This window comes from Heptranchias perlo, chromosome 21 (genome assembly GCF_035084215.1).
Source record: "Heptranchias perlo isolate sHepPer1 chromosome 21, sHepPer1.hap1, whole genome shotgun sequence".
NCBI lineage: Eukaryota > Metazoa > Chordata > Chondrichthyes > Hexanchiformes > Hexanchidae > Heptranchias > Heptranchias perlo.
This window is the reverse complement of record NC_090345.1, coordinates 27,825,828-27,848,824: the sequence shown is the minus strand read 5'-3', so window position 1 is coordinate 27,848,824 and position 22,997 is coordinate 27,825,828. Positions and strand designations below refer to the sequence as shown.

Sequence of the window (22,997 nt, the reverse complement as noted above, 5' to 3'; positions counted from 1 at the left end):
TGGGAAAAAATGAGAAAATAGAGTTTTGTTCGCCCAAGTTAATGTCTGGATCACAATGTACAAAATCTAGTCTTTTTCTGCATTCAGCAGTTAAAATTCATGAATTAAGATTCATGATCTTTTTAAGTTTCTGAGACCCATGGTTCGAAACAAAATGCGATTCACAAAGCAATACAATTTGCATGTAAATGCAAAGTTTGCCTCTGATTCATGTAGTTCATTCAATTAACCGGTCGTACCAGGAAATGTACGAGGAATTGTTGAATATGGCCATAAGCCACACACTTGTGGTTTTACAGCTCATGGGTTATATAGGACACAACCTACAAAAACCCGGTTGCGTGCGATACAAATTGCATTCTATGACTTCTCATTACGTATTCTATATCCAGATACACTGTTCAGAACAGAACACACACATACAAACAAACTCAAATAAATACAGAAAATGCTGGAAATACACAGCAGACCAGCTAGCACATATTATCTACATATATATATATATATATATACACACACATATATAGAAGGTGAACATTTTGGTTGGAGATGCTTCATCAGGACTGAAAGGGCAGATTTTCAATTGTGACAAAGAGCCTCTTCCCAAAACATGAACCTATCTTTTTTTCTGTTCGGATGCTGATAAACCTGCTGTGTATTTCCAGCGTTTCCTGTTTTTATTTCAGATCTCCAGCACAAACAAACTCAAATTACCTTGTTCTTCTAAAATACCATTTGGAATCTTCTTCTCACCCCCAATGACAACGTCCTTTTTCCTTTTTCTTAATCTTAAGAAAAACATAAAACGTAAACATGCCATGCCAGTAGTAAGCCCCCAGAGATCGGTACGTATCTTACTTTCACGTAAAACATTGGTTTTGAATCATGTTTAACACAAGTTACTTTGTAATACATTCTTTAAATTCAGCCACATTACTAGTTAAACTGAAGCTTTATGATGTGGTGGCTAGGTATAGAACATCAATTATTATGGCATGATTTTAAAGCATAAGAGTAGAACAGAAATATCTTCCAGGAAGTTAGTAAATGTAAACTGTACAATCAACTTGCAAATCGATAGATGGAAATAGACAGACAGAATTAACCCGGTTGTTCTAAGATACATGCTTAAGAAAGAAAGTCAGAAATTTGGCAGTTAGGCCTATGTGAGGTAGAACCTGCAGAAAAGGAAATGAGGAATTGAGTTGAGATAGGAAGCAAGTCACCGCAAGTAGTTTAGAACTAGCTCTGTTAACACTCCAGCTGCCCTTGTGAAAGAAGCAGGACCCAGCCTGGATTTCTGGTATGTTACGTACAAAATATTTCTGTCTTCGGTGTTGTAAAAGCTAGATTCCTCCAGATTGTTTCAATGCACCCTCCTGGGACCTTATCAGCAGCATCAATATTTGAATTAGTGGGTTGGGCAGGAGTTCTTACATTTCCTATTTTGTCGCTACCTTCCTGTGGCTTCAAACATGAACTGCTCCACCTATTGACTAGTGGAGGTTTTAATCCAGCCTTTGCTGCATCTGTGATTGGTTGTGAACTTGTTAAAGATGGAGTTTCTTTCCGAACAGTGTGATTTTTGTTGTCCAGGCACCAAAAGGGTAAAAGTAAAAGAAACTACAGTGCAGAGGGTATCTGCAGCAACAACACAGCTGTGGAAAAGCTGTACAAGCATGTTTTTGTCACAGTGCAAATGAAAAAGCCCTTAGCTCATTGTGCCACCGAAAAGCATCCTGTCAGCGAGTCTAGATGTTCTGGTCTGGGATCAGTTTAGTGCAGTATGCTGATCGCCTGCAATTTCCATAATTATTAATAGCTCCAGGTGTAGCTTTAAACATGTGCATAGAGGTAGCCTAGTGGGAGGACTGGGAAATTGGCACTCAGGTGAAGCGTAAAGAGATGTAAGCACTTAAAGGGAAATGGTAGACCGGGGTGGGGGCATTCCTGCAGTCTTTGGCTGAAAAGTCATTTCAATCCACTGGTAGCCTTTGCTGAAGAGGCAGAGTGGTAAGAAATGAAAGGAAAGCCAATGTGAAGACTCAAAATAGTGTCTTCAGACAAGTGATGGAGCAGCTCAGCATCTGACCTTTTGTTTGTTGAGTGGAGGTGGTGCTGCAGGAGGTGGTAGCAAAGAGAGTGGCCCTGTTTATTTGCAGAAAGGAAATTAGATTGGGGTTGTTAACTAGAACATCCAGCCCCCACCTCAGCCCATCTGCTGCTGAAACCCTGCTCCATGCATTTGTCACCACAATGTTCGATCATTGCAATGCTCTCCTGGATGGCCTTCCACCCTCCACCCTCTGTAAGCTTCAGCTCATCCAAAGCTCTGACGTCCATATTCTATCCCGTACCAAATCCGGTCTCCCCAGTCCTTGCTGACTTATATTGGCTCCCAGTCTCTGAATGCCTCAAATTTAAAATTCTCATCCTTGTGTTTATAAATCCAGTCTTAGCCTCGTCATTCCCTACCTCTGTAATCTCCTCCAGCCTTACAACCACTCCACCCCGAATTCCCTCCCTAAACCCCTCTGCCTCTCCATCTCCCTTTCCTCCTTTATGACCCCTTTTAAAACCCATCTTTTTGCCAAGCTTTTGGCTACTTCTCCTAATATCTCGATCTTAGGCTCAGCATTCAATTTTTCCTTACGCCTCTGTGAAGCACCTTTTTCTAAGTTAGAGGCAGTGCTATATAAATGCGAGTTGTTCTTCATGTTGCTGCCCAATCGCTTCTAATCGCTGCCCAACCTTCTTTAGCTCCTTTGTGTAGGAACATTAGATTCTGCTTTGTTGTGGTTATTTTACACCCATGGACTTACTTCACAACAAATTGATTTTAAGAGCACTTCCAAATGACTGCTAAATTGTTTTGTTACAATTCCTTTTGTACTGAGGAGGAAGTAGAAGAGAGTCAAACCTTTGTGTTATTCTGAACCTCCAAATGCTTCTGAAACATTTGTCTTATGTCTCCAAATTCTACAATAAATCTAAGATATCCTTGCATGGAATTGTGAGACCTTTAGTACATGGGTCATGAAGCAGCGGAGAGTAACTTGGCATGATTTCATTCTCTGGTAACTCTTTTGTATTGAATTTTAAAATATAAAATTTTGGTCCATTTAGAAAAAAAGTTCCATGTTTTTTGCTGGATTTGCAAGCACTGGAGAATGCCAAATGATGTAAACAGAAGTATTAAACTCCTTTGTCACTACTGCAAGGCTATTAGAAAATGATTTGCAGAAGTCTGCGGGTAAATTGCCCTCATAGTATACTTCATAAATCTCAAAAACAGCTTATTAAAGCTTTACAATGGGATTCTTTGTATGAGCATTACACAAGTCATGTTATATGCAGTTACACTTAGATTACATACAGAATTTCTTAACCTGTAAGATGCAAAATATTTTCTGCCAAATACATATTTACATAAATTATAATCAAAAACATTTTTTTTTAAATCTGAAACCTTACCTGAAATAAAGAACAGCTCCAATAAATATCACAATCGCCAGTGGCACGATTACATATACAGGAATATACGGGTCTGAATAAAGTAGAGAAAATCATTTTGAAAAGGAGCACAGAACATTCACTTGAGTTATTAGTAACTGCAGAAATCGGAACATGGTCCAGACTTTGTGGTTTGGGGTTAGTCCGATTGTTTGTTTATCTTTTCCCAATTTTTTCCTCTCCATAAGACGCTGACTGACACTGGGCTACCATGGTCACTTGGCTCATGTGCGAGCTCAGACGGTGGGTGTTAGCAGGCTATTCAGTTGCAGAGGGCAGAATAGATGGCCCTCATAAATGTGTGCACACCAGCAGGGATCATCAGATAGCAATCAGGAGCAGGAATCCTGCCTTTTTTTTGCCTGGTCTGTGGATACTACATAGAAAATAGGATCTAGAGTAGGCCATTCGGCCCTTTGGGCCTGCTCCGCCATTCAAAATGATCATGGCTGATCGTCTAACTCAGTACCCTGTTCCCGCTTTTTCCCCATATCCCTTGATCCCTTTAGCATTAAGAAATATATCTATCTCCTTCTTGAATACATCTAATGACTTGGCCTCCACTGCCTTCTGTGGTAGAGAATTCCACAGGTTCACCACCCTCTGAGTGAAGAAATTTCTTCTCATCTTGGTTCTAAATGGCATACCCCGTATCCTGAGACTGTGACCCCTGGTCCTGGACTCCCCAGCCATCGGGAACATCCTCCCTGCATCTAGTCTGTCTAGTCCTGTTAAAATTTTATATGTTTCGATGAGATCACCTCTCATTCTTCTAATCTCTAGTGAATATAGGCCTAGTCGACCCAATCTCTCCTCATACGTCAGTCCTGCCATCCCAGGAATCAGTTTGGTAAACCTTTGTTGCACTCCCTCCATGGCAAGGACATCCTTCCTCAGATAAGGAGACCAAAACTGCACACAATACTCCAGATGTGGTCTCACCAAGGCCCTGTATAACTGCAGTAATGATGTGGAGATGCCGGTGATGGACTGGGGTTGACAATTGTAAACAATTTTACAACACCAAGTTATAGTCCAGCAATTTTATTTTAAATTCACAAGCTTTCGGAGGCTTCCTCCTTCCTCAGGTGAACGATGTCGAAAATTTTTCGACATCGTTCACCTGAGGAAGGAGGAAGCCTCCGAAAGCTTGTGAATTTAAAATAAAATTGCTGGACTATAACTTGGTGTTGTAAAATTGTTTATAACTGCAGTAAGACATCCCTGCTCCTTTAATCAAATCCTCTTGCAATGAAGACCAACATACCATTCGCCTTCCTAATTGCTTGCTGCACCTGAATGCTCGCTTTCAGCAACTGGTGTACAAGGACACCCAGGTCTCGTTGCACTTCCCCTTTTCCCAATCTATCACCATTCAGATAATAATTTGCCTTTCTGTTTTTACAACCAAAGTGGATGACCTCACATTTATCCACATTATACTGCATCTGCCATGTTCTTGCCCACTCACCCAACTTGTCTAAATCACATTGGAGCTTCTTTGCATCCTCCTCACAGCTCACATTCCACCCCAGCTTTGTGTTGTCTGCAAACTTGGAAATGTTACATTTGGTTCCCTCATCCAATTAATTGATATATATTGTGAATAGCTGGGGCCCAAGCACTGATCCCTGCGGTACCCCACTAATCACTGCCTGCCACCCGGAAAAAGACCCGTTTATTCCTATTCTCTGTTTCCTGTCTGTCAACCAATTCTCAATCCATGCCAGTATATTGCCCCCAATCCCATGTGCTTTAATTTTGCATGCTAACCTCTTGTGTGGGACCTTATCAAAAGCCTTCTGAAAATCCAAATACACCACATCCACAGGTTCTCCCCTATCTATTCTACTAGTTACATCCTCAAAAAACTCCAGTAGATTTGTCAAGCGTGATTTCCCTTTCATAAACCCATGCTGACTTTGTCCAATCCCTTTAATGCCCTCAAAGTGTTCTGTTATCATATCTTTTATAATAGACTCTAGCATTTTCCCCACTACTGATGTTAGGCTAACTGGTCTGTAATTCCCTGTTTTTTCTCTCCCTCCTTTTTTAAATAGTGGGGTTACATTTGCCACCCTCCAATCTGTAGGAACTGTTCCAGAGTCGATAGAATTTTGGAAGATGATCACCAATGCATCCACTATTTCCAGAGCCACTTCCTTTAATACTCTGGGATGTAGATTATCAGGCCCTGGGGATTTGTCAGCCTTTAGCCCCATTAATTTCCCTAGCACTATTTTTTTTTTACTAATACTGGTTTCCTTCAATTCCTCCCTCTCACTAGATCCTTGGTTCCCTAACATTTCTGGCAGGTTATTTGTGTCCTCCTTTGTGAAGACAGAACCAAAGTATGTGTTTAATTGTTTTGCCATTTCTTTGTTCCCCATTATAATTTCCCCCATTTCTGACTGTAAGGGACCTACATTTGTCTTCATTAATCTTTTTCTCTTGACATATTTATAGAAGCTTTTACAGTCAGTTTTTATGTTCCCTGCTAGCTTACTCTCATACTCTATTTTTCCACTCTTAATCAATCTCTTTGTCCTCCTTTGCTGAATTTTGAACTGCTCCCAATCCTCTGGCTTGCCGCTTTTACTGGCAATTTTATATGCCTCCTCTTTGGATCTCATACTATCCCTAATTTCTTTTATAAGCCACGGTTGAGCCACCTTCCCTGTTTTATTTTTGCGCCAGACAGGAATGAATAATTGTTGTAATTCTTGCACACGTTCTTTAAATATTAGCCATTGCCTATCCACCGTCATCCCTTTTAGTAAAGTTCCCCAATCTATCATAGCGAACATGCACTTCATACTTTCGTAATTTCCTTTATTTAGATTCAGGACCCTGGTTTTGGATTCAACTACTTCACTCTCCATCTTAATGAGGAATTCTATCATGTTATGGTTGCTCTTCCCTAAGGGACCCCACACAACAAGATTGTTAATTAATCCTTTCTCATTGCACAATACCCAGTCTAGGATCGCCTGTTCTCTAGTTGGTTTCTCGTATTGGTCTAGAAAACCATCACGTACACACTCCAGGAATTCCTCCCCCACAGTATTATTACTAATTTGGTTTGACCAATCTATATGTATATTAAAGCCATGATTATAGTTGTATCCTTCTTGCATGCGTCTCTAATTTCCTGTTTAATGCCCTCAGCTACTGTTTGGGGACCTGTGGACAACCCTCACCAACGTTTTCTGCCCCTTGGTGTTTCTTAGCTCCAACCATACAGATTCCACATCGTGATTTTCCGAGCCAATATCTTTCGTCACTATTGCATTGATTTCCTCCTTTACTAACAACGCTACCCCACCTCCTTTCCCTTTTTGCCTGTCCTTCCTAAATATTGAATACCCCTGGATGTTCAGTTCCCATCCTTGGTCACCCTGCAGCCATGTCTCCATAATTGCAACTATATCATAACCGTTACTATCTATCTGCACTGTTAATTCATCTACCTTATTGCGAATGCTCCGCGCATTTAGACACAATGCCTTTCGACTTGTCTTTTTAAGATTGCTAGTCATCATAGTTTTATTTTGCACTATGGCCCTATTTGTTTTTCGCCCTTGTTTTCTCTGCCTTCCACTACTGCTTCTTCCCTTTCCGTCTTTTGTTTCTATCCTTGTTTCCCCCTCCTCTGTCTCCCTGCTCAGGTTCCCATCCCCCTGCCGTTCTAGTTTAAACCTTCCCCAACAGCACTAGCAAACACCCACACGAGGACATCGATCCCAGTCCTGCTCGGGTGTAATCCGTCCCGCTTGTACAGGTCCCACCTTTCCCAGAACCGGTCCCAATGTCCCAGGAATCGAAATCCCTTCCTTCTACACTATCCCTGCAGCCACGCATTCATCTGGTCTATTCTCCTGTTCCTATGCTCGCTAGCACGTGGCACTGGTAGTAATCCTGAGATCACTACCTTTGAAGTCCTGCTTTTTAATTTATCTCCTAACTCCTTAAATTCACCTTGCAGGACCTCATCCCTTTTTTTTAACCTATGTCGTTGGTACCGATATGGACCACGACTACTGGCTGTTCATCCTCCCCCTCCAGAATGCCCTGCAGCCGCTGCATGACATCCTTGACCCTAGCACCAGGGAGGCAACATACCATCCTGGAGTCACGTTTGTGGCCACAGAAACACCTATCTGTTCCCCTTACAATTGAATCCCTATCAATATAGCCCTGCCACTCTTATTCCTCCCCTCCTGGTGCCACGAACTTGGCTCTTGCTGCTTTCCCCTGATAAGCCATCTCCCCCAACAGTATCCAAAGCGGTATATCTGTTTGAGAGGGAGATGGCCCCAGGGGACTCCTGCTCTACCTGCCTAGTCCTTTTACTCTGCCTGGCGGTCACCCATTTCCTTTCTGCCTGCATAATCTTTACCTGCGGTGTGACCACCTCACTGAACCTGCTAGCCACGATAAGCTCAGCATCGTGGATGCTCCACAGTGAATCCACCCGCAGCTCCAACTCCGAAATGCGGTTAGCCAGTAGCTGCAGCTGGACACACTTCCTGCACACATGGTCGCCAGGGACACCTGTAGTGTCCATGACTTCCCACATAGTGCAGGAGGATCATATCACGGGTGCGAGCTCTGCTGCCATGACTTGCCTTAGATTTAAACTGCGTTCACCTCTCGGACTCTCCTCCCGCTCTTGGACTCTCCTTTTACACTGCACTCACCTCTTGGACTCTCCTTTTACACTGTGCTCACCTCTTGGACTCTCCTCCTGCTCTCTCGACTCTTCTTTTACACTGCGTTCACCTCTCGGACTCTCTTCCCGCTCTCTAGACTCTCCTTTTAAACTGCGCTCACCTCTTGGACTGAGACCACTTGTAGTATCCCTGCCCCTTCCTTGGCTGAGCTCAGCTAACATAGCTCAGACTAAGGACTGAACTTGGGAGAGGGATCGATGGGGGTGATTTTCTTCTTGCTTACCGCCCAGTTTTTCAGTGGGAACGGGATAGTAGCGAGACGAAAATCATTAAAAAAAAATGTACTTCTGACTTTCCGCCATCTTTATGCTCAAAGTGATTTTCCAGGGGGCCCTGAGACAGGTGGCCATTCGAAACAGGCGGGATCCTCAGAAATACATTTAAACTGGGGACAGATGATGTTTTTAGGACCCCAATACAATTTGTCGTCTTTCAATGAGCCGCTCAGTGCACGCTCCGCGCAGTGGACTTGGACGTACAGCGGTCTAACTAGTGATCCTTAACATGAGTTTGTTAAATGATTTTTGTGAGCCCAGGAAGGGCAATAATCATTCTGCCTGCTGCTGGTCACTCCGCAGCCCCTCCCAAGGATATTGCGTGCCCCCCCCTCCTCCCTCCTGAGGATCCGTCGGAATACCTGCACCCCCCACCCCGATCGGCGAGCTTCCCATCAACACTCGTTTAGCGGAGGCAACTCGTTTTTATTATAATTAGGCCGATCACCAGAATCTATCGGGTGTCCCACCGGCAACATCAGGCAGGTGGTGTGATCGCTTCAACCATCACCCACCCGATGTCTGCCAAATCGGAAATCACCCCAGGATCTTTCTGGCCCACATGGCTCAGTACCCCATCCCAGGGTGCATTTGCCCACTGTGCTATCAGACTTAGTCACTGTATTTTATTTGAGGGATTATCTACCACTTTTCTGGAATACACATTAAACAAACTTTTGATTTATGAGTGTTTTATATTTTAAAGGAATATTTTTGTAACAATTTTTGGAAAGTGGTTTTGAAACAAAGTTAAAGCCTTCTGTTATGAGATATACTCCTCATATAAATAAGAAAAACAATACAAACTCCCTTTGTATCTAATGTACAAATATTACTGTCATTCACAGAGGACTAAATTTATTTTTTGTGCGAATTAACATGAGCACAACACTACGGAACTCTATTCTCTCAATGCTCCTGATTTGAATAGGAACACCAAGAAATATAAATGGACTTTCCTTCACAATGTTGCAGGAACAAATTCTCAGAGGAGAAAATCTACATCCTTATTTGGGGGCGGTTCTGAAGCATGCTGTGGAATGTACATAGTGCATATAGCAACGTGTTCACTGTAAAGGAAATGTAATTGTGATACACAGCACAGAAGGAAACGTTTCATATACAAAGTGAAATAAGTTACAGTATACCATAATGCTTCAAAAATGGAATTGTGAGCGAGATTTCTCAGATTAGAATATCAGAGTTAGTTCAGGATGGGAGTCACTGAACAAAACTTCATATTTTGTTTTAAATAGGATTTTATTATTTCTCCATCACAAATTGTAACAAATCAAAAGTACAAGAACCCTAGAGGAGCCAGTAGGATTAACTTGTTAAAAGCAAAATACTGTGGATGCTGGAAATGCTGCCTGACTTGCTGAGTATTTTCAGCATTTTCAGATTAATTTGTTAGCTTGCTGTACATTCAATTCTTTTTTTAATGTTATTTCCTGAACAATGTTTGTATCCAACAACTGCCTGTTTTATAATATATGTACCAACTAAAGTTATCAAACAACTTTGTACAGCTGTCTGTGTGTGTTTTGGTTCAAGAGCATTTCAGAATGTCTTGTCCGCCTCCAGTTGTAGTGAACAATATTGTTGAGATAAATAGCGCACATGCCACCACTAAGCATCTGCTTGGTAGGTAATGAAACGACATGCCAGGACACGCTAGATCAGCGTTCACAGATTGCAGCTGTACAGCAGCATGGGCCAACTGCAGGCACAACCTTCAGTTACTAACCTCCCTTGTGGAAGACCCAGGGGCTAAGTCTGTTGTTTACACATTGTTGTTATACACTAAATATGGGGCAATCATAGGCACTGGCATCTACTATAAGGAACCTTCCCATGTATAGTACCTAGCTGTTATGTTTAGAGGGCCAATATAGACTTATTTTATGTTCCTTACAGACTGAAGGACTGCCAGATCAGGCATGTTTATTTTGTACAATATCGACCCATTTTTAAAAAAATGAAAGTTACGGCTTGTTATCCATTCACTAGTTTGTGTTACCACAAATGCAAATAATAAAGAGGCTGCTCCTACAGGCTGACTGGCTGAACAGCAGCTTGTTTCTATCTGCTATTTTTGGGCTCAAAGAGCAGCGGTGAAAAGGTCGCATTCTCACAGCAACAGTTTTGTTCACTTGCAAAAATCCTGCTTGCTTTGAAAAAAGTTGTTATATTGTATTGGAAATGGGAGTAAATTATTCCAAAGGTGAATTATGTCAAAGACCAGAATCGAGCAAAATTAATTTAAAAATTATTAATTTGTACCCTCTAAATATTGAACTAAAAAGACAGTAATGCTTTCCCCCAGAAGAATGAATCAACAATGATGGTTATCAAACTTATTCAAAAAGCATTAAAAATGATGTAAAAAAAAACGCAAACATGAAAATGTCACTGTAAACAATAAATTTCTGGGTACAGAATGCACTCCAAATTTGCTTACTTTAGTTTTTAAAATGTACAAATGAAAAATAACCACAACATTCAGCATTTGGGGTTAGTTTGAGTGAGTTAACATAATTTTAAATCATTGTTTAAGGTACAATATAAATCCCAGAAATGTGCACAAATGTTGAAGTCCGAGAAGCCCCGGATATTGGGCCTCGAACCTCATGGTCATAGAGACGGTGCTGTGGGAGAAGGCCATGCAGGTAAGCAATGGAAGGTCGGGCCGCTGCTAATGCCGCAGTGACCCACCAGTAAGTGATCAGTGACCTTTGGGGGGATTGTGGGTTCGGGGGTGAAAGCAATCAGTGGCCAGTGGAGGAGTTTCTTTGGAATTCTCTACCCCAGAGGGCTGTGGATGCTGAGTCGTTGAGTATATTCAAGGAAATGGATAGATTTTTAGACTCTAGGGGAATCAAGGGATGTGGGAATCAGACAGGAAAGTGGAGTTGAGGTTGAAGATCAGCCATGATCTTATTGAATGGCGGAGCAGGCTCGAGGGATAGTATGGCCTACTCCTGCTCCTATTTATGTTCTTATGAATGATCGAGGGCAGGGGGCAGTGATCCGCGGTCAGGGAGCCTGGAGGTCAGGGCCGGTTCCTTTCTATTCCTGGTGATGCTTAGGATTGGTTTCCCTGACAGCTTTAGGGCAAACCAATATTGCAGCAGGGATCTGAAGCAGGCATTAGGCCCCTTATTTGCATATGCAAATAGCCTAACACCTGCTTCAGGAGTGGGTAAAGGATGCCTCGTTTGTCCTTACCCAATAAGGTGAGCGGATCACTTCCAGTCAAAAGTATGCACGTGCTTCCTCCCCGCCATTTTGGGGCCTTAGGAGACAACATAGCACCTGAAAAACGGGCGCTATGCTACTCAATTTCTAGGTCCATATACCTAAAGTCATTTATAAGATAATTTTAGTAACTCTCTCTTCACTGGCGGGTTAAGAGAATGGATCACTGGTCAATTTTTTTTTAACAGCTGATTGTCCTCTATGTTGTCAATTCAACCCTGTCAAATTGTGGAAGTGAAAAGTAAATGCACTTATATTGAAAGTGTAAGTTCACAGCAAACGCCTTCTGTAGAGACTGCCAGTGAAGTGTCATTTACCTTTTACAAAGTTCGATTTATTCTCCACCAACCCCGTGGGGTTAAATGATCTGATAATGTGTTCTTGGTGAATTTATGTGTAGGTAGATTTTAACTCCGTGATGGGAGGGCACGGCACAAATTCTGGTGCTGAGGCTGTCACAGCCCACACGACTTTCCATCCGTTAACATTGCGTGGAACCCTGTGCTGAAACTTACCACACAGTGAATGAGACTAGCTTACTTTTTCTGTTAAACCGGCAGTGTATTCATTAAGGTGTATTTGGCAAATCTTTTATGTATGGTTTAAAAACATGCCATTTAATATTATAAATCACTTTGAAATATCACTGGTATGTGGCCCTCATAACTAAAGTAACATTGCTATTCTGGCTCTTGTCTTTGTCCAAACTTTTTGTCGATGAAGACTGTGCCCCTATAAATGTCTTGTTTTGCACAGTAAGGCTCCAATCAACACATTTTAATGGTCCCCTTAGTAGTACCACTCCAGTAAACATGGACAACATCAGAGCCACACTACTTACGTTTAGAGTTAGCAGGTGATTTAGTTGAGTTTGGGGGTGTTGACAAATGTGAACTTATATCTTCAGACGTATTACTCATCATGGCACTGGAAGTGTAAAAGCATAGAAGAGAGTTATTCCAACGTAGTTAGAACCTCATTGGTACTTGTCTTAAAAACAAATGCGTAGTAATTTTTATGTAACTAGGGCACGATTTTGTTAAAACCAAATATTGGACAGACAATGAGTAAATTATGTAATAACTAGCTCATCTACAGTGGCCATGTATTTTCCAGGTTACAGCAGCAAACATACTCCTGCATTACTATCATCTGACATGATGTAACTGGTAACTGCAGTACCTCCTTGGCCTAGTTAAAACACAAGTCTATTTTTTGCTGTACTTTATGAGGAGGAGGCATTAGTTATTAAGATCTTTAATTCAGTTTTATCATCAGCAAAGCAAACATGAGAACTCTCTCCCTAATTTCACCACCTTCCCTGCTCTATGAGGAATTCAGACTTGGAAAAAGGTAGGAACCCTACCTCAAGCAATTGTGTGACAAAGCTACTGTCATTTTCGGACTATCAATCATGTTGGATACTTGTGGAGTCTGGTTAATTCCATTTACAGTGGTTGCATCAACAGTTGAGTTGGATTGAGCTACAGGCAGCGATGTAATCTCAGGATTCAGGTGTAGTTCGCAAACTGCTTGCACATGTTTTATAATGAGAGCATCCAACACATAGCTTGTGGGCCTGTTTCAGCTGATGAGCTCCTTTTAATCTGGCCTGTGAATTTAGACCAGTCAGGGACCTGACTTTTTGCTCGCATCAGGATTCAGCCTTTACCAGTTCTCCAGACTCAAGAAATTTAAATAGCTGACTCTAAACAATGGCGTCTGAGAGTCCAGCAGATGTACTTGCACAGACAAGGACTAAGCTGTCATTGTCACTACTGATAGAGGAAAGAGGACAGAATCCACCAACACTGTCTGTGGGCCTGCAGTAAATGGAAGATCTTAGCAACATTCAGTCATGGAGAGGATTATGGGGCAGTGGTCAACTGAGTGACATTGAAATCCACACCCCAGCCAGAACTGACTGCTACAACTTCTAGAATATTCGATATAAAAAGGATGTGAAAAGGTTAAAAAGCGCTGTGCCATCCTTAGCCAGTCTCCAATTTTACCAGCAATGTTCTCATTCTAGCTTTCAAGATCACCACACCAAACCAAATCACGAGGAATCGGACAATATCTGGGAAAAGGAAATAGACCATTACACCCATATACAACCAGAACTGTTTCAATCTCTGAGTACCACCCCTGCAAGTAATTGAGACGACAATAGACTGAAGAACAATGCAACTGACTTGGCCCAACCAATTACTGCTGCTGAAATCTGATTGAGGTTAAAAAGCCCCAGGAGAAGATGTCATCGCTAAATGCATGCTCATTGAGACATCCGATGAGATGATGGACTTGACAGATGAGATCTTCACCAAGTTATTAGTGCTAGGCTACTTTCCCAGATGCTGGAAATCAGCTATGGTCACAATGGTCCACAGACTAGGCTATCTAGGAAAGCTGTTGGAGAGAGTCATCACATTCCATCTCATTGGCATTGACTTCTACAGACCAAGCGGAGTTCAAGTTAGGAAGCACCAGTGACAACTTGCTATGACTTTCGGAGCACATCTTCTAAACCTTTAACAAGAAGAGTGCACATTGGTGGTGTTCCTGGTTGTGGAAAAGGCTTTTGATAAGATTTGACACAATGGGCTACCATACCCTATCTCCCAGCTTTACATCCCCAGTCAGCTGATTCAATGGACATTGAATTTTCTGGCAGAGTGCACAATTGTTAAAGTGGGCAGAGCAATCGCCACCAGGTTTTGCCCAATGACAGGAGTTTCCAGGGCTCTGTTCTCAGCCTACTCCTGTTCCTCATTTATGTCAATGACATTCCACCACCCAAACAAAGGATTCGGGCCTGTTCACAGTTTGCTGATGACATCACCATTTGCGTATTATCCATAAGCTCGGAAATAGCATCAGATAAACACCAGAGACGCCAGGACGACGTGGAGGAATGGGCGTACCGATGGTGGATTCTGGTGAATCCGAGAATATCACAGTACATGCTATTCTCCAAAGAAGCAAGGACAAAGGACCAGATGTGTGCATTGAGCTGCTGTCAAAACCAATAAAGATCCAGCAGACAGATGATGCCGGGCATAACTTTTCAGAGGAATATGCCTTGGAAACGGCACATTTTTGAAACCACCACCAAGTCCTCAGCTCTAGAAACAAAAACAGTGACAGCCCCAGAACTTTCCTCAGGCTGTACAAATCCCACCTCTACCCAATCTTAGAATACGACCACCTGGCCTGGTGCACACCGGGTCAGCCACTGATTAGGAGGCTACAAGTCATCTAGAACCAGGCAATAAAGGCAGCAAATCGCTGCCTTATATGCTCAACCTATCTGCACAACATCTGCAGACTCCAAACAGTGGAGAAAAAGGTCCTGAGGCTCCAATAGAAATAGTTGCATAGGCAAAGACTAATCCAGCATTGTCACTGCTGACAGAGGAAGAAAGGTGGAATCCCCCTGGTGCAATTGTAACACTGCACTGTATGTAGGGCCTACAGTAGGTGAAAGACTTTAACGACATTCAGTCACAGAGAGGGTTATGGCACAGGGCTCTACTGTTACAGATTCCAGAATCTGAAATAAAAAGGAAAGTGATAAGGGTAATAAGCCTTTATTAGCAGGCTCCCAATGTTACTAGTATGGTTGTAGCTTTCAAACTTTGGGGAGAGGGCATGATGGGATGAGGATGATGCCGGAGGGAAAGGAGGGAAGGATAGGGAAGGGAATGAAAGAAAGAACTTGCATTTGTATAATGACTTTCACATCCTCAGGTCATCCCAAAAGCCTGTCACAGCCAATGGACTACTTTTGGTGTAGTCACTAGGCAAATGCAGCAGCCAATTTCCGCACAGGTCCCACAAACAGCACTGAGAGAAATGACCACATAATCTGTTTTGGTGGTGTTGGGTGAGGTATAAGTGTTTGTCAGTTCAAGGGGAGAACTCCCCCACTCTTCTTTGAATAGTGCCATCGAATCTTTTACATCCACCTGAGAGGGTAGGTGGGAGGGAGAAAGGCCCGAACTTTGTGTATGGGGACTTGGGGTTTTGTGTATGGGAGCTTCACTTTTGTGTATATGGGGTTCTCACATTTTTATGTATGAAATCTTGCATTTTTGTGGCTGGGCACTTTTTTATCTATGGGAGTTCTTGCATCTTTATGTTGGGTGTCTTCATTTTTTTGTGCATGGAGAAAGGAATGAAAGAAAGATGTTGCATTTGTAAAATGCCTTTCACATCCTCAGAATAGTTCGAAGCGTTTTTTTTGTACAGAGGTTGGAATTTTTTTATATGGGGGCATTTGGATTTTCTCTACTGGGTCTCAACACTCTGTACAATGATACACAGCCCATTCATATTTTGACAGGCATATCCAGCCCCCAGCTCCAAAACGTTGAACGTGTGAGTGTGAAATGACATCAAGGCAGCATTTGACCGAGTGTGGCATCAAGGTGCCCGAGTAAAATTGAAGTCAATAGAAATCAGGAGGAAAACTCTCCAGTGGCTGGAGTCATACCTAGCACAAAGGAAAATGGTAGTGGTTGTTGGAGGCCAGTCATCTCAGCCCCAGGACATTGCTGCCGGAGTTCCTCAGGGCAGTGTCCTAGGCCTAACCATCTTCAGCTGCTTCATCAATGACCTTCCCTTCATCATAAGGTCAGAAGTGGGGATATTCGCTGATGATTGCACAGTATTCAGTTCCATTCGCAGCCCCTCAGATAATGAAGCAGTCCGAGTCCGCATGCAGCAAGACCTGGACAACATCCAGGCTTGGGCTGATAAGTGGCAAATAACATTCGCGCCAGACAAGTGCCAGGCGATGACCATCTCCAACAAGAGAGAGTCTAACCACCTCCCCATGACATTCAATGGTATTACTATCACTGAATCCCCCACTATCAACATCCTGGGGCGGGGGGGGGGGTTACCATTGACCAGAAACTTAACTGGAGCAGCCACATAAATACTGTAGCTATAAGAGCAGGTCAGAGGCTGGGTGTTCTGTGGCGAGGGATTCACTTCCAGACCCATCAAAGCCTTTCCACCATCTATAAGGCACAAGTCAAGAGTATGATGGAATACTCTCCACTTGCCTGGATGAGTGCAGCTCCATCAACACTCAAGAAGCCCGACACCATCCAGGGCAAAGCAGCCTGCTTGATTGGCACCTCATTCACCATCTTAAACATTCATTCCCTCCATCACCGGTGCACCGTGGCTGCAGTGTGTACCATCTACAAGATGCACTGCAGCAACTCACCAAGGCTTTTTCGACAGCACCTCCCAAACCCGCGATCTCTGCCACCTAGAAGGACAAGAGCAGCAGGCGCATGGGAACACCACCTGCACGTTCCCCTCCAAGTCACGCACCATCCTATCATGGAAAAATATCGCCGTTCCTTCATCGTCGCTGGGTCAAAATCCTGGAACTCCCTACCTAACAGCACTGTGGGAGAACCTTCACCACACGGACTGCAGCAGTTCAAGAAAGCGGCTCACCACCACCTTCTCAAGGGTAATTAGGGATGGGTAATAAATGCTGGCCTTGCCAGCGACACCCACATTCCATGAATGCATTAAAAACAACGTCCTTATGTTATGACATTCTCTGAACCACAGACCGTTATTGTAATACCAATGTAGACATCTAGTGTCATGATATGCAATCGGAAAGTGACTAGAGATGGGCAGCTAATTCTCATTAGGTTAGATTATAGGATCCTCGGAAACATTCCACACATTTCAGAAAGTAAGCTGAATATAGCAGCACCTTCTCAAGAGTATAAAATATTTTTTAAAGAAATCAGTGCAACCAAATATCTGGTAAATGCCAGTTCTCTTCAATTATGCCCATCACACGGACAGTTAAAAATAATTACAGACCAGGAGCCACCATTAATTCTTCCTCTGGTCATACACAATTGAAGATAATATAATAAATACTATGATACTTTACAATCAGGTGACAGGATTAAAAAATAGTTTAGTAAATGACAAAACACTGTAATTACCAGTATAACAGAGGTAACACTACTGTAATTCAAAATTAACCTCTCAACAATTTATTTATATCACTGTTTTAGTCTTTGTTCATGGTATAATTTTGGGTGGGATTTGTTTTAACTGGACTACTTGTTATTGATGTATGAAAAACATTATCACCATTAAAAACAATCTGAGATCTTGAATAACAAACCAACAATCCATTCACACCACATCACCATCACCACACAATCAAAATCCACTTGTATTTCTCTTTCACAGGGAATGGAATAGGGTGGAATTAGAGTGTATCAACATAAAAGACAACAGAAGTGAGAAATAGGACATTTTCCACTTAGTTGTGTCAGCATTAAGGACTCCTTACAAAACTTAAATTTCCACATTCGCCAAAATTATCACCTTTCGTTAATGACACTGCCTCAGGATCCCAGAGATTTTTTCCCCTTTTTCTGGACTGGATAGGTGAAAGGTCAGCATTCTGGCTCACTGCACCATGCCATTCCAATTCTATCCCACACAGCCTCTCCTCAGTATCTCACAAAGCCTTCGCACCCATTTTTCAGTGCAGGCCTTTGCTGATTCAGCATGTTGGAAATGCAGCAACATGATCAATTACAAATTGACAACATTCCCCAGTTGGGGGGAAAATTATTGGGCCCTTAATCTGCAGCTATTGAGAACTTCAATTACACTGTGATTCAGTACAAAAAAAACACACATGTTCATGCGTTATCCTTCATTGCCCCAATAGATTGCTAGCTGTATTGCTGGTATCAAATATTACAGATGTAACTTGCTAAGTGTGTGTCTGCACAGGATACGTGGACAATTTATCTTCACTTTTAATGTATACAGAGCCCTGATCCACAAACATTACTCTGATCCATTGTACAGTACAGAATTTACAAAGTGCACAGATGACATCTAATGGTGGATAATTGGCACTGCAACAAGGTTTTCTTTTTGAACCTCTGTATGTCTATTGTATTGCTTGAGGGTCAATTTCAGGAATGATGGGATATGTCCACACCTGCGATGTCCCAAGTGAGCTCCTGATTCCACAGTGGGCAGCTGCCAAATGGAGGCCAGCCATCACGCCACAGGAAGAAAGAAAGCATGGCCTAGATTTTCTGATCGGTGTTATTTTAACACTGGCAGTAAACCATTTTGGGGTTGCTGCTGGCATTAAAATAAAACAAACAAATGTCTACGTTTATAGGACCAAGGACTCTATTTTAATAGCATTCTTTCATTTGCTGTATGGAAGTTGGGATTGTACTACCTCCCAATTCTATTTCTTTGCCTGGACAGCAAGATTGGGAGCGGAAACAGCACTAAATCCCAACTGAGACAACGTTCCACAACTCATGGAAATGTGCCCCAGCACGAAGTCTATGCCTTCAGAAGAGAAGGAGGGGAAGGAAGAAGGTTGTTGGAAAATAGAAGGGGAGGAAAACGAGCACTTCCTTATAAGCTGAGTAGATACGACACACTGTTACCAGGACAAAATTAAAACAAACATAAAATAGTATTAAAAAAATGTGAAAAAAACCTAAGGCATTAATTTGTTGGCATTTCTGAAGAGAGCAAAATCAAGAGACATAAAATGTTGGTGACAGACAGGAAGAAAAAGCACTAAAACAAAAGTCAATTCTGAAGAACCACCGAGCTCAAAGAAAGACCTTGTCAGCAACTAACTCCAGCTGAAAACCACAAGTGGGAAATTCCTAGACCGGTCAGTGGGAACCACAACCAATAATCACGTGATTCAGACTAGGGCAAACTGGAGGAAATAGAACTAATGCTGAATATTCAGTCGTGGTGTCTTCAAAATTACAAGTTTAGCACATCTTTATTCAATAAGGTTGTAAAAATCTTATAACAGAATTGGTTAGTATGAAATAAAAGTTTCCAAGAATTTGACAGCTTAACTGTTGGCCAGTTGGCCAGCCAGCCATTTTCTTCATTGCATACAGGGAAAATGCAAGAAAGGAGCACCCATTTTGTTTTTAATTTTAAAAAAATGAACACTTCACATATTGGTGTAGTAAGAGGTCGCTTCTTAACGTGGCATCCACAGGTGGGTATATTATCAGCGTAGCTGTGTACTGGTACAGTGGTGTTAAGACAATTTTGGATCATAATGGTGTGTGTGTGAAGACAGGAGACAGTCAGACACAGGTAACGAGGGGCATCCTGCTTTCCTATTTCATCTAGTGATATTGTTGGACTGCGTCACTTCTCTTGTGCATCTGGGATCAGGTGGTACTGCTCTTCTAGCTCTTGTCTTGGGGGTCCAAACTGCTTAGTAGTATCCCAGTTCTAGTGGACGTTGTACATCAAGTGCTCTGACTGGCAAATATCCCACAGTAATTAATCCACATGTTTGTGACGGCAGTGGTGGTGGGATATTGCATTTACATAACAGCGGATTCATTTTTTCACAACTAGCAGTGAGAATTGTGCTACTCTGAACATTTCTGGCAGCCTTCAAGCTCCTGGCGACAGGCCCAGAAAGCAGGATAGAGCGATATCTACCCTCCCTAATACCAAAGTTAAGCAACCGTGATCCTCCAAACCAGAGGAACAGCAGACAATCCCATCTTGACCATGGCAACTCTGAACATTTGCAGATATGATGGAGGGGAAGAGGTAACTCGAGCTAAGGGAAAGAAGAAGAGAAAAGGCCAAGTTTAAAGGATTGTTAATCAGGGGAAAAGCACTGAACACATGATATGGGGGGTGGGGGAAGACTTCATCAAATAAATGCTGAGAACAGGTAAACTTGGGCAAGACAAGGGCTTCTTTCCTCCATCCATATTTCACCATCAGAAGATGACCCACACCCTTCACAGCTTAGTACATCAATACAGCTGGACCAGATCTGCCCTGAGGCTTAGGACACGAGGCCTGCTTGCCCGCAACCAAACGACCCCCAACCCCCTTGCCCCAGTCCATTTCTCCGGTGAAGGGGAGTCTCAATGAACTTTGCATCTGGATGCTATGCCTTAAAAAGACACTGCTCCTGAAAATTAAATTTGATATAACACCAGATGCTCTCCCATGGTGTTGCAAGTCAAGTCTAACTGCAGTCTTCAGATGAAGCGGGGTTGAGACCTGGGGATAACTGGATCGTGAGTGCAGACCTAATTCAGTCCACATTTTAAAATCATACATTCTGTCTTTATCTTTATATTTTCACTATAAACTCCTATGTCCACATTTATAATGGAAACTGCCAAACTAAACTTCATGCTTTAATTATACTTTCCCACCAATGATGCTGCAGTGCCTCCACTGGAGGGAGGGTGCAATTACAGTGTGACAAGTTTCCATTATAAATTTGGAAATAGAAGTCCTCACTTGGCAAATCCATCCCTTTGCAAATGTTAATTCAATTCATCATCTGCTGACGCACTGAACTTACTGGACCTGAAATTCCAGTGTCCCAGCTTCACCGACTCCTGGCTACCTGCAGGAGCGAGTGTGTACCCTATCCCCAATCCCGAAGTTGGGGTGAAGTGGTGGCCGGTGTCTCTACTAGTGCAGCAGAGGTGCCCACCCCAATAGCCCGGTGGAAACCTGCTCCTCAGATGAGGGAGCCAGAGGCCCTTACTGGGCTGAAGAGGTCATTACAATACTTCTTCACCCAAAAGGATAGCAGGCCTGCCTTATAAGGCAATCAATGCATTCTGGGTAGCAGTTTTGAGTCATTTAGAAGGCCCAGAACAGACTCATGCCAGCTTTCAGCTGATGTGATTTGATTGATGTTTTCAAGATATTAAGGGGAAATGATGGCGAGAAACTATTTCCGCTGGTTGGGGAGTCTAGGACTAGGGGACAAAGCTTAAAAATTAGAGCCAGGACTTTCAGGAGTGAAGTGAGGAAACACCTCTTCACGCAAAGGATGGTAGAAGTTTGGAACTCTCTTCTGCAAACGGCAGTTGATGCTAGCTCAATTGTTAATTTTATATCTGAGATTGATAGATTTTTGTTAACCAAAGGTATTAAGGGATATGGGGCTAAGGCAGGTATATGGAGTTAGGTCACAGATCAGCCATGATCTCATTGAATGGCGGAACAGGCTCGATGGGCTAAATGGCCTACTCCTGTTTCTATGTGGTTTTCGCTGGGCCTAAGGAAAGCATGGTGGCAGTAATGCCTGGGATAGCCTTGAAACACCCTCAGAGGCAACCTCAAAGCTGTCGTTGTATGTTGTGGGTGGAGGGAATGCTAATCAGCCCTACCCTCTCCCCCTGCCAATCGGGATTTCCGAGGTAAATTATTCAGGATGGATTGCAGCTATCCCACTGAGAGTGTGCTGCTTTCCCCTCCCTCCCTGGCTCCAGAATTTCAGATCCATGGTGTTTTTGACTTGACAACTCCTAACTTAAGTGAATGCTTTCTAACTACAAACTTTAAAAATATATTTTAAATCCAAAAGGAACATATTTACTGGCATTGGATTTCAAAAGACCTCAAAAAGCAAAAGGCCTCTACGCATCAAGATTAAAGGGAATTTTTATTTTCTCCCTCTTACTTGCTAATGGATTTTCTTGTGGCACAGAGCCTGAGATCCTGGGATGATGGAGTTGTCCTATGAAGAGAGGTTGAGTAGAATGGGCCTATACTCTCTGGAGTTTAGAACAATGAGAGGAGATCTCATTGAAATATGTAAGATTATGAGGGGACTTGACAGGGTAGATGCTGAGAGATTGTTTCCCCTAGCTCAAGAGTCTAGAACTAGGCGGCATAGTCACAGGATAAGGGGTCGGCCATTCAAGACTGAGATGAGGAGGAATTTCTTCACGTGGAGGGTTGTGAATCTTTGGAATTCTCTACCCCAGAGGGCTCTGGATGCTGAGACATTGAATATATTCAAGGCTGAGATGGATAGACTTTTGGACTCTAGGGATAGGGCGGGAAAGTGGAGTTGAGGTTGAAGATCAGCCATGATCTGATTGAATGGCGCAGCAGGCTTGAGGGGCCGTATGGCCTACTCCTGTTCCTATTTCTTATGTTCTTAAGTTCTTAGAGCATCCTGGGTAAGAAGATGACAGATATATGATTTGTTCCACACCTCTGTCAATTCTGTGGTCTAATTTTTCCCATAAGGGAGACTTCTTACTTAACAAATTTCTGGTGAACTTTTGTGGTATTAATGCTGGAGAGTGGAACAGTTTTTCATGTCAGGTCAGATAAAGCACAGCCATCAACAGAGTATGGAAAGATTTCC

At 42.6% G+C, this 22,997-nt stretch overlaps 1 protein-coding gene and 1 long non-coding RNA gene across 6 annotated transcripts in view; one reads left to right on the top strand and one right to left on the bottom strand.

Moving 5' to 3' along the window:
* The window catches only part of ptprea (protein tyrosine phosphatase receptor type Ea), a 228,849-nt gene that overhangs the window by 44,403 nt on the left and 161,449 nt on the right, over nucleotides 1–22,997 (bottom strand). For 3 of the 4 annotated variants that reach the window (XM_068002366.1, XM_068002367.1, XM_068002368.1), the window contains 3 exons: nucleotides 12,621–12,706; nucleotides 3,475–3,547; nucleotides 715–788 (listed from right to left, as the gene is read on the bottom strand). In XM_068002366.1, coding sequence (XP_067858467.1) covers nucleotides 715–788; nucleotides 3,475–3,547; nucleotides 12,621–12,702 — 229 coding nt within the window. In that variant the 5' untranslated portion in view covers nucleotides 12,703–12,706. Of the gene's footprint in view, nucleotides 1–714; nucleotides 789–1,316; nucleotides 1,425–3,474; nucleotides 3,548–12,620; nucleotides 12,707–22,997 lie in introns of those variants that run through there. The other variant, XM_068002369.1, reaches the window with a different exon arrangement.
* LOC137340091 (uncharacterized) overlaps nucleotides 1–22,997 on the top strand; it is a 214,605-nt gene that overhangs the window by 77,004 nt on the left and 114,604 nt on the right. The window lies entirely within an intron of this gene.